Below are 19,539 nucleotides of genomic sequence, written 5' to 3' on the forward strand. Positions count from 1 at the left end.
GCACTAGCTCGAGGTGTAAGCTATTTGTGGTGCGGATCCTGAAAATGAAGCTTAACTTTAGGCACATTGAGAACTTCTTTCAGCTTCATTGACTCACTGCCTAGTACGTTTTTGCAGGCTAAAAAATACCCTTGCAAAGGATTTTGTGGCTGGAGAATTCAGGGGTGCACATTTCAATCCTTGCTTATTTTCAGAGCCACTTGGTGTCCTCATTGCTCTCCAGTCAAGCAAGGAGCTCTGCCTTTAAAGGGTAGGATCACATGGTGAGTCTGGGCTGGATCAGGCGAAGAGGGGCTGTCTGAATAAGGCAGGAAGTAGGTGTTGCAGGGCTGACAGCGATGGCTGATGATTTCCGGGATTACAACCTGAACCAGGAGCAGAAGGCCATCAAAGCCAAGTACCCCCCGCTCAATAAGAAGTATGAGTGTGAGTATCCCCATGGCATGGCTGTGGCTGTGGCTGGGAGGGGAGGTATAGACCTAAGCACGTGTAAAACTTGTGCTTCACACTGTGCCCTGGGCTCTCGTCTCTAAGTGGGTAGGGGAGGCTTATTGATGCGTCTTAATTTGTTATCTTAACGGAGATCATTTAGCTTTGTGCGATGGGTCCTAAAGAAGTCCCTGTGTGTTCAGCACCTCCAGGCAGGTTGCCATAAATAGTTAGTGACTCCTGACTTTGCAACTGGAAGTTTATTTTGAAAGCCTGAAAAGAGAAAGAAGCAAATCTTGCTGGGTGAAATGAAAAGGGGTATTATCACTCAAAACTGACTTGCAGTAGGGGGTAATGATGATACCATACTAAGAAAACATAATATTCATTGGAGAAACTATAATCCAAGAGCTGGTTAATTATGCAAATCACATCTGCCACCACTGATTTATTAGCCAGTCAGTTCAGAACAAAGTACCAATGCTTATTTTGTTTTAAAACTTAAGTATAATGCCATAGTGTGGAGCTGTTATAAGGAGGGAGGTATGGTAGGGTCTGATCCTGTGCGTTACTGAGTCCCCTCAACTCCTGCTGGTTGAAGGGCAGACAACAAGTGCTCAGCACTGCAGCTCCCGGTATTATGCACTTTTGTGGCACAACTGTATCTGGCAGTAATTCTGCAGAATACTGGTTTCCACTGACACTGCACAGCTTGTTCCCATAAGCATGCAACTCATTTTGAATTAATGACTGGTTTTCATATCCGGCTTAACCCCAGTAACACAAGTTGGATGAGTTTTAGGGTATTCTACCAATATTAGGGATACAGTGTAAAGCCAGGCCTATTACACCATCTGTCCTTTTATCCCTACAAGGGAAGTCAGGTCAAAAGTTCCTTGAGAAACTAAATTTCTGTGAGCTGCTCCATAAAACAGATTATCTAAAATGCTTTTCTGGCATTTTAAGTGGACATTGATGTGAGACTGATTACAATATGGGGGGCGGGGGAAGGTTACCAACTTCAAGGAGAAGAAAATTGAAACAAGAGTTTTGGGTTCAAATTCTGTCTTTTTAAGTTTATTCCACATGGCCTGTATAGTTTGGGAAAGCTCTATAACATTTTCATCTATCGAGGAATGGTATGAAATGCATATATATTGGGGGTACTTTTTCTGGAAACAAGGTGATGGGTTTATTATGGAGGGGTTGTTTTTCTTGGTGGTTTTCTTTTAAAACCTATTGTGGTACCTACTATGTGCTGATATCATATTGATCCTTTTATAGCATATTTAGCTAAAGGTCAGATTAACATTATTAATATGAGGTCAGATGTGTCAAAACATGCACAAAATATTCTCATGATAAAAACAGGACCTGAATTTTCTTGCAAGTAGTCATGTGTTGTTTTTCTAAACAACTTTGACAATTCCATAACTCTTTCTTTTTTTCTCCTAATCCTTCAGATCTGGATCACACGGCTGATGTTCAGTGAGTATTTACAGCTGGAATTTGAGTAGAATTTCTCTATAAGCCTGATTCTTTTCAATACTTGTCAATCGGGAGTAACTGACAAAATCTAATGTGACAGGAGAATAGGGTGCAAATATATCCCTTTTGAGCCTGTGGATGCCACATTTAAAGATGCTGTATTCGTTTCGTAATTCTGCTGCCTCTTATTTCCAAATGTTCCACGTACATAAGTTCCAACAGTACCTGTTTAGATATCCATGGTTTTTAGTAAAATACTCAATATTTTTCCATGTTGTTCCTCCAAAAGAAACTCCGTTGTCTTTCAGTGTTTCAGCACTTACCGTAGACAAATGTCCCTGCTTAAAGGCACTGAAAGACCCACATTTCTCTGTGTTTGCTGCTTTTCCTACTCGTATTTCTATGGTACTCCAATTCCTTACTTGTATTTTCTCCTCTTTCTTTGTTGCTGCTGTATGATGGTGTAACTCTTACGTCTCTGTAGGTTACATGCCTGGGGAGATACTTTGGAAGAAGCATTTGAGCAGTGTGCTATGGCCATGTTTGGCTACATGACAGATACAGAGACCGTGGAGCCCTTGGATACTATAGAAGTGCAGGTAGAAGGTAAGAAGGCACTGTGCAAACTTTGAAAGAGAATACTGTTGAAATTAACTTTGCCTTTCAGTCAGAAATAGCTGGCTTATTTTATGTAGTATTGGCACAAGTTTATTAAACTAACTTATTCTTTCCAAATCTGAATATGCAAGTACATAATAAGCAGGGAAACTGAACTTCTGCCCTGATGCACACAAAAAGGAGGTTTGCAAAATTCTGAACAGGGCACCCAACTGAGTTTCTTTTGCTGTTTCTGTCCTACAGGACATGACATGCTGTCTCTTCTTTATAACTTCTTGAATGAATGGCTGTATAAATTCAGTGCTGACCAGTTCTTCATACCCAGGGTATGTATTTTTTTCCAGCATATGGGGCAGGCATATTCACTGCCAACACTTGCCCCAATTTATCATTCTTGGGGCAAAAACATTGGAACCAACAGGTCTGCTTAGGCCTACCAATGCATAGGAAATTGTGGGCACAAGCATGAGTTGAAGGAGGAGTAAACTCTCAATTTTGTTGTTTTCAAACCCGTTATGGCTTTGGTTATGTTGTAATTGCAGTTCTCTGCACATCTAAACATCAGCGTATCTCTGAGGCTGATTGAACTCTTCTTGTGTCTCTAATGATGGCAATATGAATATTTAACTTTGCATGGGAATATTACAGGGAGTTGTCATATGGCATAACTATATGAGAGATGCTCTTTGTGGCCATTTTTTCCTGTTACTTTCTCTGCAGGAGGTGAAAGTGCTCTCCATCGACCGAATGAGTTTCAAAATAAGATCCATTGGGTGAGTAAGCAGAACATTCTGGTTAAAAGCAAAACTCAAATGTGTGCACACAGATTTAAAAGCAGTATAGCTTACTTAGGGGAACAGCCAAGTTTGTAGTTGACTCTTCCACCAGCGCCCACTTTAAACCTAGGCAAGTTATAATATCTGCTTGTTATCCTCATATAAATGTTAGTATCTACCACAGAAGCTGTCATGTGGAAGGTAGGGTACAATGACACCTTAAAAAGTAACTGGTTCAGAGAGGTGTGAGCTCTTGTAGACAACAATCTACTTTATCAGATGCTACGAAAGGGCTGATAGAGAAAAAAAGCTATCATGGAGAAAAATCATTTCATGTTTGCAAAATCAAGATGTAAATATTATCTATCCCAATACATTTCAACCAGTCACTTTCAAAAACCTGGAAGCAGATAGGAAACAAAATTAATAATCCCAGGATTTCCAAAAGTTACTTATGAAAGGCAAATTAGTGTCTCTTCAATTTTTTTTTCTGCGTCTCTGAGGCCTTGTATGGTCTATGATTTGAAGAAGTGATGTTGAATTCATTTAGCTCACTTTTTAAATAGTTTGCTAAGGAGCCTAGATGATGGGACACAAGGCTTAACATTTAAAAAGCATGTTGCAAATACTAAGTATCTTTGCCAGAAATGGTTTAACTCCTTGTGGGAGTGGCTATCCCCACACTATATTAGTAGTCCCCATTTTGAATGGACAACTGATGACAATTACTATGATGGGCTAAAGCTGTGTGGCATTTACCATGAAGTGCTTGGAGACTTCCTGTTTCCTTCTCCAGTACTTAAAGCTGGAATTCCAGGTTTTTATGTGTACTAATGAAGCCAATAGTAATATTTGCTGAATTAAACCAAAATTTCAACCGTTTCTTTTCTTTTCTCACATAAGGTGGGGGGAAGAGTTCTCTCTACCCAAACATCCTCAGGTATGTACCAAATGATTTTTATGATTTACATTTTCATGGGTAAAATATGGGCTTTTCTCTTTTAACTAGACCACTAAGTTTATTCGGAGATCCAATTTTAAACTTTTCTGCTTGTACAACTCTGTTACCTCTGATACCAAAGCCCTTGCTTGCTAGCTGCTGTTTGTGAATGGGACTATTAGTCAACAATGTTAGGAATACCATCTGTATGATTACTCAAGTAGTGGCTGAAATGGGTCACAACTTTGGCTCTTTTTTCTGACACCAGTGACATGCCAGTTCAGTCCCAAGACGGGATGTTTTCATGAGTTTGGTTTGTGTACACTAGAACTAGTCATTGGGCTGTGAGTTTTATCAAAAATTAGTAATAAACTAATATAATTTGTTTTATTACATTCCACTTCTACTTTCCCACCCTCCCCTTTTTGCTAACAGTCTGTGATGGTTGCTTTAACCCAAGAGAAGCAAATTATAGTGGTCTTCGTTAGCTAGGAGAGACGTTTGATGCCCTGCAGTGAGTGGTAGTGAAGAACGGAGAAACTATTTGTTTTGCTGTTGGGCAGTTCTGGTGTCTAGGTGAGCGATTGCTTGGTGATGTCCCGTTCTTTGTACTAATCAAAACAAATACAGTACAGCTATGCTTCAGGGAGAAGGATTCTCTAACTTGCCATGCCCAGGGAGCCAAAGAATAGTGTGTGTGTGCGTTCATATGGAGTGGCTATTAGGGCTTATGACTTACAAAATCCATCTTTCTGTGCTTGTTTCATCCAGGGTACTGAAGTCAAGGCAATAACTTACTCTGCAATGCAGATCCATGAAGACCAAAATCCAGAAGTTTTTGTCATCATTGATATCTAAAAAAGAAGAAAATGCTGCTGAAATGCCTCAAAATCATTCTTAGCCAGCAAAGGTCCCACAAACTCTGCTACCCCCGCAGAAATAATTAAGCAATTGGCTAAAATTGCTGAATTGTACTGTTAATATTATTTTACTGGATGAGTCAGGGGAATTAAGAAATATCCAGATGTGTCTTGACTTTGAGGAATGGCAGACGAGTCTGGGAATTAGATATCTAGACAAGGAGCTAGTTTTAAGAAGCTTGCACATCTCAAACTTGCAAGAGCAGCATAAGGAATTAAAATTCTCACTAGCACTGCTGTTGTGCATTGATTTTTAAATTAGCATTGGTACTGTGTCCTGATGAACATGGGTGATCAGTAAGAGATTAATTACTTCTTATCTTTATTAGTCAAAATATTATCTTGTTGCAAGCTGGCAGAAGACAGAGAAGACTTGATGTACACATTTTCTTTGCCTTTATTCTGAAGGAGCTACCTCTCTCCTTGTTGTGCTTCATTGGTGCGCATTTTAATTTACTCAGTCTGAGGTGACATTGTTATTTTGCATTATTTAATGCCTTTAAGATCTCTGCCACCTGAGGTCTTTTTAGGAAAATGATAAGCGCATTGTGACGATTTTAAAGCAGCAAACACCTTCAAAAATATCTAAATGATATTAGAAAAGATGCCACCAGGTGGTGCTAAATCTCCATATAGTGTTAACTGATATTCTGACCTAATAAAGCAGTATCCATGTGACTGGAGTATTAATTATTCCTTTCATTCTTCCAAAAAAGTGAAGGCTGGATTTCACTGCTGGTGTAGAAAGGCATCTACCAAAATCATCTGCAGTTTCAGGACAATGGTCTCTTGCAATAAAAAGGAAAATTCTGTTCTATTTTAATGTATACAAGTCTATATAAATTGGCTGCTTTAGTATTCTCCTTTAGAAAGCATAATATCAACCTCCCAAGCAGCATAGGAGGCTACACATGATGTTTACATAGTACTTTTTTTTCGCTGGATTACACAGCACACTCTTCTTAGACCCTGGTGTGCAATTGCTGAGGAAAGTTCCCTTGCCTTTCCTTAAATACTTGAACTTTCCTCCACTGGCATTTCCACTATCCACTCACTCCTGGAATAAAAAAAAAAAAAGAAGTGTGTCCCCTACCCAGCCCCTCCAAACTAATATTCACTGGCTATCCCTTATTTGAAATCATAAGAAAAATGGAGACACGGCACTCTAGTTCCACTGTGCACTAAACTATTCATATGATGATGTCTCCTTGTTGGTTTGCACCAAACATTGTAAGTGCTTTGTCTCCACTTAGGATTTTTCAGTTGGTTATTTTTGCTTCTCCCTGCCCCCAGTAATGAGAAGACAAATCCTTTGTTTTCAGGTTTGGTGTTGGGTGGGATAGGCAAAAACCGAGGGAGGTGAACAAACAAGTCTCTTTTAAGGAAAAACAAAATTGCAACTGAAAATCTGCATTTCTAAGGAATTGTTTGTGAATGTGTGACTAGTTTTTGGAGAGTGGATGTTTAGGATGAGTAAAGTTGCATTTGTACCTAATTTTGCACAGGATTGAGCACTTGCCCGTTATTATTGTTCTATTCGTCTTTGGTATAAATGAGAATTAATGTTTCTTTTCAAAGCAGTGTACAGATGTATTGTGAGGGGCTCTCGCTGTTCTCATTACTGCTCCACGCAGGGCAATGAATATCCCTCAAAATGGTAATTTAAGATCATAGTTTGTAAAAAGAAGGCACTTTAAGGAGAAGGAATGACCTGCCGAATAGTCCCAGAAAGGAGTGAGTACGGTTTGGGGGTTTCCAACCTGTCTTAGCATTGCATGCCTGAAATCCAGCCCAAGTGTCTGAAGAAGCAAGTCTATCCTACACTGAGTAGTCGCGCTCGATCGTCCTTCATTTTTATTTTTCAGAAAGCAACGGAGTGAAGAAAGAGCGGGTTCATTTAAGTAGCTTATTTTAACATCTTCCCCTTTTTATGGTACCCTCTGTTTGATTTTTGCTGAAACCAGTTACTTCTGTCCAACTCTATTGTGAAGGTCCAGCCGGTCTAGTCGAATCTTGGCGCCGCTCTAGCGACAGGCTGTGTTTTAGGGATCGAGTTCAAAGTGCTGCCTTACGGGTGGTCAGTGGGAAGGGGTTGCAAATGGGCTTACCGCCCAGTGCATTCGTCCCTCAAGCAACGCATCCTCTGTGTTGCCTTCCGCCTCAGAGATGGGAGAGGTTACTTAAACTGGGGGGACAAAGATGGCGTGCGACAGATTGGCTGGGTTTGGTGTGGGAAGGAGCGTATGTGGCCAACACGGTTGGGAGTTGTGCTCTTCCCACAGGAGTGTAGTGCTACCCTTGCAACGGGTAGGAGGCTCTGAGGAGATGAAAGGAGCCCAGGCAGGCCCCGCCCACTGGAGCCAGAGGGGCTGAGAGGGGTTCTATTGGGCCGTGTGGCTGTCACTCAGGCCATTGGCGGGAAAGCGGTTCCCTCAGCTAACATCCCATTGGCTGACGGAGTCAGGTGACTGTTCAGACCAATGGTGCCTCGAGTTTTGTTCCTGTCAGGAGAGCAGGACAGCCTGAGGGGGGCAAACACGGGCGGGGTGGGGGAGATGACCCCTGAGGTGTGTTTAAACTGATTAAGGGATGTAGGTTGTAGCCGTGTTGGTCTCAGGACGTAGGCTGACAAGGTTTTTGGGTTTCTATCTTTTATTAGAACAACTTAAATACTTGGGGGGGGGGGGATTTAAGTTTCCATCTCAAAGGGCTGAATTCGATATCTTCCATGTTGCAGGGGTGTAGGTTTTGTTTTAGCTTAAGGAGCTAGAGGGGCCTCCACTTTGAAGCGTGCAAGGAGTGGGGAGCCATGGGGTGCTGTGTAAAAAGGGCCAGCGAGGAAGAGTGGGGCAGCCTGAGGAGCCAGCGGGGAAGGTCCAGGCCATGCCACAACGACCGGAGATGAAGTTGGGGGTCTCTATCAGGAAGCCTTTGCCGGAGAGCTTGCTGCAGGACCAGCAGGGTTGTCGGCGAGATGAGGAGGAAGAGCAGCGAGCGACGTCTGAGGTATTTCTTCTGGCCCCGTGTCGTTGGTGTTGGTCCTTCAACCCCAGGGCAGCTCTTCGGGAGTGGGGGCGGCGGGGTGGAAGTCAGCACATTACCATTATTTATGAAATCCCGCAAGAAAAATCTACAAGGTAACATGTTTTGTTTTGGTTTTTTTCCCCTAGGTGCAGATGGAGGGGCAGTCAGACGCACAGGACCATCCTCTGGAAAGGTAAATGTGACCTCAAATCGGTAAATGTGAACCCAAAGCTCGCGGCCCTGGCAATTGTTCTGTTCCCACCTTGCTTGAAAATGTGAAAATAGGTACTACCTGGCCTCTCTCCTGCTAACGAGGAACTGGGATCTCCGTCTTGTTCAAATTAGATTGCTTGCAAACATAGGAAGGATCTTCGTTTTTAAAGGCCGCATCGGCTCCTGGGGCAAACCGTCATCACTGGTGCCTTCGTGCAAAGACTTGCAGGCATTTCAAATGTTTGGGTTTTTTTGAAAGGCTCCTGGAAATTATTGGAGCATGGGAGACATGAGCATTAAATGATTAAATAAATGAATATGCTGCTGTGAGCAATGCAGCACCCTGGTAAATACCTCCTGTTCTAAGTATTTACTGACAGGGCAGATACATAGGTGTATGTTTATAGCGGATGTCTGCAAACGTCCTTCCAAGAACACCTACTACATATCCTATGTGCCAGGGGCCTGTAACATGGAGCCCCCAGAGCAAACTGTGGGGCTTAGCATGATTCTTTTATTATATCATTTTTTATTACATGGAAAAAGAATTGAAAAGCAAAACAATGAATCCTGTCCTCACTGGGTACATCTAAACATGCAATTAATGTGACATGATAAACTCCACAGCCATTCGTGTTGGAGTCGGCTGCTCCTAGGCACAGCATCTACACAGGACAACAGCAGTTTGAACCAGCGTGGCACAGGGCCCTGGCTGGCTGGGCTGACTGGGCACAATTAACATGCCCAGTCAGTGTCTACACGTTTCAATGCAGTAAAGTACTCCACTGTAAGACAGTACCATCCCTGACGAACGGTAATTAGCTTAGTGCGTTCTAATATTGATGCATATGTAGACTGTGACACTTAACTTCAGAGCCAATTAGTCAACTCTGCAGTAAAGTGCACATACAGATGCACCCACTGAGTGGCCATTTTTGCCTTTATGTGTAATTTGCTTTCCAGCTTACAACTACACTGAGAGCTTACATCTTATGAGAGCTATTCCCACTAGCAGTGGCCCTCCATTGAAAAGTATATCTTTGCAAGAAGTCCTCAATAAACTTTTGCGTTATCCTGCTTTAGTTCATCCCATATTCCACTGCTAGTCTTCAGTGCCTGGCTTTCTCTTTGAAAGATTGCCACAGTTACTAAGACTTATCAGTGTCTCTGGAACAGAAAGGCTTCCATATAGTTGGGGGGGGGGGAGAGCCATGAAGCATGGTTTGTAACGATTAAAAAGATCCACAAACAAGAAAGTTTGCTTGAGCTGTGTGAAGGGCTCAATACCGCACTGCTATGCACCTGGTGCAATGCGCAAGATTCTTGAAGTGTGAGGAAATATTTACATTTCTAAAAAGTGACGTTAGTTAACATATCTTATTTCAAACTGTGTATATTATTAAGCCTTCTCTCTCTGTTCTAAACTAAAAATAAAACCATGTTTGAGTGCTCAGCAGCCTCTGAACACCTTGCATACTGAGGCCTATAGACAGGAGGAGAAACTTCTATAAGGTTTGGTCACAAATCAGTAGAACTTATGTTCCTAAGTCTTAGAGCCATTTGAGTATTTCCCACAGGATTTAAATCTTCATCTGCATTCTAACGCTGTTCCTGACTATCTTATGTGGAGGAATCCTGAATATATTAAATGTGTGCAGAGAGAATCTTCATACAGATTGCATTTTTAGTGAACTTCAGTGCCAGTACTCTTATTTCATAACAGCCATGTCAAGTGAGTCTCAGCTGAAAAATCCTAATATTCTAAACTGCATTTGAAGGTGCAGGCTTACACCATCCATACTATACTTTATAGGGGTATATTTATTCCTTAGGTTGTGTTTTTTTTGTAATTATTTTTAAAGTATTATGTTTTCACAGAGGGAGGGGAAAGCCGTCTGAACAGATTAGAAGAATTCCAGTTTTAAAAAATTTATTACAAGTAAAAAAATGTAAGTGTTTCATAAGTGAATGTATAGGTTAAATATAGCATCTAAAGAAAATTTCTTAGCTGCTAGCTTTAGTAACTTACTGTTTTTCAGAGCAAATTACTCAATAACAGGTTTTTGCTTTGAAGCTATACATTATTTTACTTTCCTTGTAAACAGGTAAACATTAAAACTAGATGAATAAACACCTTTATAATACTGAAACTTAAAAAAAAATCCAAAACCCCTTTTTCTAAACACAAAAAGGGACTTTGAAATAGGGAAGGGAAAATGGGTCTTACACACTTGAAAGCAGGAACTTTGAACTGGCCTTGATTAAATATAAAATAAATCCTTTTAATAGCTCTCCAGATAACCAGTCACTTCTGGACAATACTTATACTACAATATGTCAGTTAGATTGTAGGCCTTTCTTGCTCCCATAGATTTAAGTAGTGTTAGAGATCTAGTAATTATAAACTAAGTTGACCATGGTCTAAAGTTAATTGGCAAGATATAGCAAGTCAGTGTTGCGTTCAGCACTAATACGTCTATAAATACAGCTATCTAATATTTGATTTCACTTTTTCTTCTGCCTCATCTGCACTATCATTGTTAACTTGCTGGTTAACCAATTTATCAGATTCATCCTTCAATATCTCTACATCTGATCTGTGTTCTTCCTCTAATGGCCACCTGGAATTTTTGTTTCTTATGGAGATTAGGAGGGGATGTTCTGAATCTGTATCATCATTAGGGATATTGTCCATGCCAGCTTCAGCTAGACACTCATTACATAGCCTGTAGCGCCGTGTTCCTTGTTGAACCACACGTCCTGTTAGGTCAGTGACATGCTGCTTACACTTTCTGCAGATCAGTTTGCCAGCTCGATGTATCTAAAAACATTAAAATAGAAAAATCATCTCAGTCCAAGAGCAGAATTAGAAGCTTTTTAGTGTCTAAGAAAGAAACATTTGAAATAATATTTTTTTCAGTTTAAGACATTAAGTGTTTCTAAACATGAAAGTCAAGGAATTGTAAACAAGGGACTTCTACACAAAAGAGAAGCACTGGTCTACAAAGACTTGTTAAATAAATTTATTACAAGTACCATATATTGAACACAGTTAAGTAGCTTTGTTTAATCTTCATCTTTTAGTTTCAGAACCCTCCTCAGTTATTCACAATTGAAAGCACTGCTGATGATAAGGAACTTCTTTCACTTTTCCTTGCCAGAGGGATGCTGTAATAAAAGCCACACCTCTTTAAGACAGAATAGAATGCTTCTGTGCTACTCCCACCTGTCTATTCACCTAGAGACCATGACACTGATTTAGCACGCTGAAACACAAGCCTGTGAACTCCTGGAACACAGACACAAACAACAGGATGCTAAGAAAGACATGGAGAAACTGTGCTATTCTTTATGTCCTTCATACTTGTCTACAACCAGGCTTCCAAACACAGGTGGATTTACAGCTAGTTTTTGCCATCACTTTTTTTCTTTCTGCCTGTGCCTTATTTGTTCTCAATTTGCCTTAGTCTGTCATTTAAGACCAATTTTAAAGCCATAATTACAACAACCTTAGTTGTCTTAAATACTGTATTATCTTAATATGTTATTTTTAAATTGTGACTTCAAGTTTCAAAATAGTCTTCAGTGAAGACTAACATTTTTTATTTATGCACAGAACAGACACAGTTCTGATGCAAGTTCTTTCAAAGCGCAATGCACCTCAACCTTTAACCTTAAAAGGGGAATTTGTCCTCTGGCATATGCAAAACATGGCTTTTGTGGTAGTCATTTTGGAACCAACATATATTCCAATTTTAACTGGCAATTCGATGGCTGGTTTTGTGAGAGACTTTTAGTCTGATTCCTAATGGAGGAGACTATTAAATCATTTTCTACTTTAGAATAGTGAAAAGTGAATCTTGGGATGGTCCTATATATAATACTGCTTCCATCAACATCAATTTATTTTCTAAGAAAGCCACTCTATTCAAATGACATACTGTTTGGAAATGGCTACGGAGGTGCTCTAGTCTGGTGAACCTTTTCCCGCATGCCTCACATGGATAAGGTCGCTCCCCTGTGTGACATCGAAGATGACGCTTCAGGTCTGCTCTCCGTTTCACTGTGTGTGTGCAGAAGGGGCACATGAATCTCATCCTAGGTAGATCTGTTACAGAGAAAACCCTATTAATATGAAAATATTAATAGTCCATTCCCTGTACAGAAGTTTTGTTGTTAAAATGTAAAGAAGCAGTTTGCTTAAATGCCTGAGATTATAAGAAAAGCTAAATCCAGAATACAACCACAAACTTCTTAACCATCTCCTATCACACAGATTTCCCAACTGAATGCATGAAATATGCATTTGGTAGTACTTTATTTCCTACCCAGATTGACTCCGTGCTTTGCGATATATAAAGTGCCTTACATTTATACATCATAGCCATACACTTACATATATGACCCTTTCTCCTGATAATATTTAGAATCCAGGTAGATATTTAATATATTAAAAAACCTACCTATTCAAGAACTGAAGCAACTTACAATTTGTTTTTTTTTGTGTGATAATGGTACTTCAGCCACATTGCCATACCCACTCCTGTAAGCGGACAGGCTGCCATCTATCCTGGTTGTCATGTAGGAAACACCCTCTGGCGATTCAGCAACAATTATCTGACAGCATTTTTGGAGAAACCCAGAAGTCTCTTTTGGACTAAAGAATCAGGGGAGCAAGGGCTAAAGCTTGGAGCCTTCGCTTAGACAAGGTTTTTTGGCTGAATCCGATATCTTTTATTAGATTAACTTAAGTAGTTAGAAAAAAAAATGTAGCAAGCTTTCGAGTTTAAAAACCCTTCGTCAGGCTGAGGAAGTTTCTGCAGTTGGTGTGTGCTCTTTCTGGATAGAATGAATAGTAAAGAAGCCTAGACCAACACAGCTACAACCTACACCCCTGCTATCTGACATCACTTTTGTAACTATGAGAGATTTAGCTAGCAGAGGCATTTGAGCTAGAACTATAACAGCATGGTAATAAAGAGTACATTGCTAACACAGACAGTTTCCCAAGGCATTTTGGCACCTAGTAGGGTACAGCCAACACCTTTGTCTCTGGGTAGAGACATATGGGCAGCCAGTGTAGATCCTTGAGGACTGTTACAACCTGCCAAAAAATGGCATGCTCAAAATGCAAGCTGCTGGATTCTGCACTGACTTCAGTCTTCGACTGGTTTTAAAAGGTAGATATTCCTCAGAGTACAATGTAATAGGCTATGCTCATTATCTCAAGACTAAACAGTTGCAGCTGGGTTTACATCCAAGAAAAAAGGCTGTAGTCTCCTAGTCATATGCAGGTGGCAAAAAGCTCACTGGATTACTATTTAATGATAAAAAACAGAAGCTAGGAGTCAAAGACAAAAATCACTATTAAGTTGTAAATGCTTACAACTTTTGGCAAATGAACTTCTTCAAAGAGACTGGTATAACTTCTATCCTGTTCAGCTGTTTTCCCCAGCCAACTATCACATCACTCTTGTATGGGTTATGTTTCAGTCAATTCATGTCCCAATCTCAGTTAAATACTCAACTGATGAGCTGCATCATCCAAATCAAACAGAACAATACATTGTTGGGTGTCATCAATACACTGAAATACTGCATACCTACTCTCAACAGTATCATACACACATTGAATAGTGGCTTCCCATATTCAGAAACTCTTCAAGAATCTTAATAACTGCCCATAATTGGTTTTTAAGATTGAAGAGAGGACGAGAGAGAAGGAAAAAACCCCATTAAAGAACAGCTCTATTCACTTCTGTGAACATTCTAAAGCAAATCAACGATATCTTGTATAAACTCTACTGAAGGCCTCCAATAGGTTCAGTACCACTAGAAGTTGCCTAGTTTAAATCTGTTGCCACAATAACAGTGAATGTAATTTTTTAAAGTTTGGATCTTCAAATATTTTCTTCCCCAGGCATCTGGGAGTGAGGCTAATGGAGTTTGTTTCATAGTCAAACCTATGAACTGTGGTCAAGCCATCAAGATACTGTGAGGACTGTGACAATACAGCCTTCTCTACACTCTTGAGAAATAAGATCTAATTCTGACCGATAACGAGCAAGATTGAGTTTATCAAGAAATGTCTTCTTGAGCAACCAGACAAGTACTTTCATCAAAATAATATTTACTTTCTAAGAAAGGCACAGACAATCTTTACAAGCCAGGAAGGGGATCGAATTCAAAGCACAAGTTGTGGAACAAGCTGAACAATTCTAGTAATTCAGGGAGCACAACTTCCTGAAACTCTAGCAGAGAATATGAGTCCCTTTCTCCTCCTCCTTCCCGCTCCCAGAAAAATCTTGCTGTCATCACAGAAGCAAAACAGCCCATCCTTAGTCTGATCAGTCTTGTCTGCAAAACAGTAGGTGCATCTACAGGAGACACTTTATAGAGCATTAGACTAATGTGCAATAAAGCATCACCATCTACATGTGTGCAGCAATTACTGCGCAGTAGATTGGTCTAATGCACCATCTCCTAGTACCTGTAGATACAGGTACTAGAAATCGGCACATTAAACTCATGCACCAAAGCACATGTGTAGACACTGACCAGGAACAAATAGCTCCTGTTCAGCTTAGGCAGCAAGGCACGACAGGGGGCAGGGAGAGCTGTCCCAGCTTGACAGGACACTGCCTTCCAGTCACGTGTAGATATGACCAGTAAGCAGTAGGAGAGACTCAGGCCAGATGTTGAGCTGACATAGCCTTTTTTAGATGATATATAGACAATCTTTTAAACCTGTACTGTTGTAGATTTTGAAGATGCTGTTGTGGACATACTGAACTTTTTCCTTGCTTCTCTCATAGACATGCACACACTTTATGATGTAGTTCCCCAAGTTCCTTTCATTTCCTGTTTTTGTAAATCATTTGCAAACTATGGCAGCCTGAGAAACAGAAGCTGGTACCTGAAGTTAACCTCATCAGTAGTGGAGGACAAACACATCCTAGTGTCATGCCAGCCCATCAGAAGAGAAATCTGTCAGTGGAACAAGATTCTTCCTTATAGCTTTTTGGAATATTTTTGGCCCCATTTATCGTATAGGATAGAAAGCCCATCCAGATATGTCTCTCATCCCAACAAAAGATATCTGCCCCAATATTAAGTGCAGGTTGTAATGGTTCATCCATTATATACCCATTGCCTAACTTCCAATCCCAGTCCAAAAAAAATTGCAAAAGATGACAAGATATGCAAGGTGATCCAGTAACCAAATACAGTTAGCCCAGCGGTCAGGAAATCCTGCAATGCCTCAGATTCACATTCTGTATTCAAACAGAAGTTGCCAAGAACAATCAGTCAGTATCTGTATTTCAAAAGATATTGTAGCTAGGAATTAGTTGGCTCACAAAGTTGATTCACCAATGGACTGTTAGCTCTGCTGCACTTAAACTACGGTTATCAGAAACCTATCCCAGGAGTTACATACTACATGGAGAAACTTAAAAAGACATTGCTTTGGAAAGGGAGACCTGCACCTTAAGTTGGACACAGTCTGAGCATGACTGTACCTTCTTTTTTGTTGATTCGTCACTAAAAATATTAATCTTCTTGAACCATGGCCAAGATGCTGGTCTCCTTAACCCAACCTCCTAAGGGTTTTAACATCAAATTAATAGAAAAAAAAGTTATTTATTTAACAGTCTCTCTACAAAATTGGCACCATCTTTTTCTCTCCCTTCCTAACTGCCACAGGAACTGAGGACTTAAGAGTCCCCACAACTGCACTTCACCCATGGCTTTCCCTGTTTCCAAATAGCACTGCTGTTCCACATGCTCCATCACTTGATAATGGCCAAAGAAGCACCTTACTATAACTTTCATCCAAAGTGACACTATGGTTGACTGCCAAAGGCATCTTAAAAATATAAAAATAAACACAAAATACACACTCTTAATATACCCAATATTCACTAATTTCATACTAAAGGGCCATACACCCTACAGTGCCTCACCATCTCTTCCCTGTTTCTACAGTGACTGTGTATAATAAAGAGATTAGTCTAGACTCTCTTAACAGGCATGTTTCCTTACTGGTCCTTTTTTCCCAGTCCTAATTTTATGCTCAAACTTACCTATTGAAAGTGACAGAGATATAAGCGTCTCAAAGTTATATTCTCAACAAATATCTGTTCAGTAAAGAGGACTGAGTTTCCACAGTTACAGTTGGATTCAAAGCTAACCAGATATTTAAAGGATTAATAAGATTCTCGATGGGCAATGTGATTGAGCCTCTAACACTGATAGAAAGAACTGTGCTTGATTTGTGGAGCAGGGTGGTTGCCTTTTTTTCTGTTTAGTTGTCTGACATCCACAACAGAAGCAGGTAGTAAAGACTAGCTTGGCACTTCTTGCGAAGTATTTGTGATTCATGCCAAATCATGAGACTATAGACTGAACCCAAGAATCAAGTCTCATTGTTCCTCCTGACAATGCTACTACTGAACTATACCATGGAGGTTTTAGACATGACAGACTCAAAGGAAAGCACATTTAAAACTGCCACAGATGTCTTACAGCCACAGCAATTAATGTGCTCTGATTTTAAATGTTTCTTTTGCTTTCCTTAAAAATATCAAATAGATAGGTAATGATCATGAAGCAGTTTGAAACACATAGCATATTCGAATATTTTCAATGTCATTTATATCAACATATAGCTGTATGCTCCTTGTCTGCACTTTTTATTAGTGATTTTACTGCTAAGACATCTTGCACAGTCTGACTCAAGGAAGAGGAATTTTGAACCTTCCACAGTTTGTTCCACTTGTTTTTGCAGTCAGATTTCTTAAAACCACAGTAGATTCTGCAGGTAATTTTAACTATATCTGCAATATGCATTACATATGTAGGTGTATTCCTGAAATAAAACCATGCATCATTCACTTAAGTTTATTAAATATTTCATTTTACACAGTCCAGGTCATCAACAGCATATTTACATTTTAGAGTTACTTACCATAATTTTGTAACATCACTTCCTCCGTATATTTGCTATTATTTGTACTTTGGATTCCATGTGATAAGTTTCCTTAAACTAAAGCCAGGATTTTGCAAACACTTAGTACCACTATGGTACCAAGCAGTACCATAAATCAATGAGCTTACACCCATACAGAAGAATGAGTGTCTGTGCTAAAGTGGTAGCCTAGATCAGGGGTTGGCAACCTTTTGTCAGTGCCAGCAGCTGCTTGCGACCCTGTCCTCGCATTTCCCCAGTGATCAGCAGGCGCTAAGAAGAGACCAGAGAGAAAAACGCAGGCAGGCCCTAGGAGTCTGGGGACACCTCCTCTGCTTCTGTGGCTGGAACTGCTACCGATTTACCAAGCAGGATTCCAGTCTCTCTGCAGGCTGGACTGAGCAGACAGGCTGTAAATTGACAATCCCTGGCCTAAAATGAATCAATTATTCTTGATATTTCTATACCACCCAAAAGGTTCCAAATGATATTAGACCTCATTGTGCTATAGGAACACAAACAAGAAAATGAAGTCTCTCTTTAAATAGACAGGAGAAAGATCCAAGTGAAGAGACCTGGGCTGAGATTAATGACAGAGCCAAGGATAAAAACCAGAGTAAAAGAGGGCAGGTGGTGTGAGCAGTTACAGCTCCGCTGAAGCCATACCAACTGCAGCTCTTGTTCAAGCTTTCCGATTCATGCTGTAATGCCCCATTTACTAGATTGCTGTCTCATTATTCTCTTAGGACTTTTATACACAACAAAAAGGACACAGCTGGAAGCTAGGGCATTTAGACATCATCTTGTCTTTCTTGCGGATTTGCAGAAACCCAGTACCCAAAGACACCTGAAAAAGTCTGAAGACAACACCCCCCCCCCACCCCCCGGGGGGAAAAAACCCCTTCAAAAGTACATCTTTCCTTACCTTCATTCCAACCACCCATTACACCTAAAATTGTAGGCATAGAGGTATACAATTCATCTGCTTTTAAATCCATTAACTCAGGGGAAGTTCTTGAAAGTTCTTGTTCTACCTGAGCCACAGACCACCTCTTGGGTATCACCTCCGATTCTCGCTCACACTGATAGTCAGGACCAGCCTCCTCATTTTCTGTGTTGAGGTAAATTTCCTCTCTGTGTTGAGAAATGTGGTTAGACTCCAATGCCCCATAACTTCCACTGCTCTGCTCAGGTTTGTTTGATTTGTACTGCACAAATCCCTGGTTCAGCCGTAGATGCTTTCTGCGCCTTTTCATTGAGCCGAGCTTTTGAATTCTTTTGGTTATTGGTCCTTCTGGCTGTTGGATATTCATTTGTGGAGAAGGGCAACTGTTGTAATTACTCCAGGAATTTTCATTATCCATTCCTGCCTTTTCATCTGGGATGATGTGAGAACGTCGGGGGTTGCTTTTGGCTTTCCTTCGCGACCGATAAAACGACGGACGGTCAGATCCGCTATTAAGGCTTTTGGCTGAGAGGGTGAAATAATGATCCTTCTCCTTTTCATTAATGTCCAGTGAGGATTTAATGAACGTTTTACACACATTAAGAATATCTGTCATCTGCAGATAGCTCGCTGCTGACATGACTTCAATCACATTTTGACCAGTGAGAGACAGTTTGCCTGAATACACAAAGTCCAGAATAACCACAAATGTCTCAGGAGAGAAAACTTCGAAAGAAGCAGTTGTTGGCTGACTAGTGTCCTTTGAGCTCTGGGAAAGGAGCATTTTGAAATAGCCACTACTGGCAAACAGCACATTTCGATGTGCTTTGAAAACCTGCCCCTCAACCAGGATATTGCAGTCACAGAACAGGTCTTGCTTGCGCTGCTCATTGAGTTGCTCCAGGAGATGAGACTGATGGGATGAAATCTCCATCCCAAAGAGAGAAAGGGGAAGCGCGGCTCTAAAACAGAGAACAACAATCTTGACTTGGACAGTGCATTGGGGATGCCACCCTGGGTTTACCCATTTCACAAACCCAGTTCTTTTTCTCTTAAAAATAAGAGGCCAGCCAGGAGTGTCACCCTACGCGGTTCAGAAGGGGGGGAAACAAGGGCACGGCACAGCGCGGTAAGGAAAAGCGGGCAGAATTGTCACAGGGCTATGAAGGGTCTCAACGCAGCGAAAGGATCAGGGAAGATGTTCCCCACCCCCCAAG

The 19,539-nt window shown here is 40.7% G+C and overlaps 2 protein-coding genes across 2 annotated transcripts in view; one reads left to right on the forward strand and one right to left on the reverse strand.

The window, feature by feature from the left end:
• Positions 1 to 271: 271 nt before the first annotated feature.
• ZBTB8OS (zinc finger and BTB domain containing 8 opposite strand) lies at positions 272 to 5,988 on the forward strand. Its single transcript, XM_006019326.3, has 7 exons — positions 272 to 426; positions 1,893 to 1,917; positions 2,402 to 2,523; positions 2,779 to 2,861; positions 3,256 to 3,308; positions 4,215 to 4,251; positions 5,023 to 5,988. The coding sequence occupies exons 1-7, from the start codon at positions 339 to 341 to the stop codon at positions 5,107 to 5,109; spliced, it is 495 nt and encodes a 164-aa protein (XP_006019388.1). The 5' UTR covers positions 272 to 338; the 3' UTR covers positions 5,110 to 5,988.
• The window catches only part of LOC102370377 (zinc finger and BTB domain-containing protein 8A-like), a 15,428-nt gene continuing 1,561 nt past the window's right edge, over positions 5,673 to 19,539 (reverse strand). The window contains exons 2-4 of the mRNA XM_014517842.2: positions 18,302 to 19,284; positions 12,350 to 12,516; positions 5,673 to 11,229 (exon numbers count right to left, since the gene is read on the reverse strand). Coding sequence (XP_014373328.2) covers positions 10,897 to 11,229; positions 12,350 to 12,516; positions 18,302 to 19,284 — 1,483 coding nt within the window. The 3' untranslated portion in view covers positions 5,673 to 10,896. The remainder of the gene's footprint in view (positions 11,230 to 12,349; positions 12,517 to 18,301; positions 19,285 to 19,539) is intronic.

The sequence above is a fragment of the Alligator sinensis genome, unplaced genomic scaffold, assembly GCF_000455745.1.
Source record: "Alligator sinensis unplaced genomic scaffold, ASM45574v1 scaffold337_1, whole genome shotgun sequence".
NCBI lineage: Eukaryota > Metazoa > Chordata > Crocodylia > Alligatoridae > Alligator > Alligator sinensis.

Excerpts from the sequence above, each read along its gene's own strand:
- ZBTB8OS (XM_006019326.3), top strand. The coding sequence starts at position 339 with ATGGCTGATGATTTCCGGGATTACAACCTGAACCAGGAGCAGAAGGCC. Across the intron at positions 2,524-2,778 it reads TATAGAAGTGCAGGTAGAAG|GACATGACATGCTGTCTCTT; the intron begins GTAAGAAGGCAC and ends TCTGTCCTACAG. Across the intron at positions 2,862-3,255 it reads ACCAGTTCTTCATACCCAGG|GAGGTGAAAGTGCTCTCCAT; the intron begins GTATGTATTTTT and ends CTTTCTCTGCAG.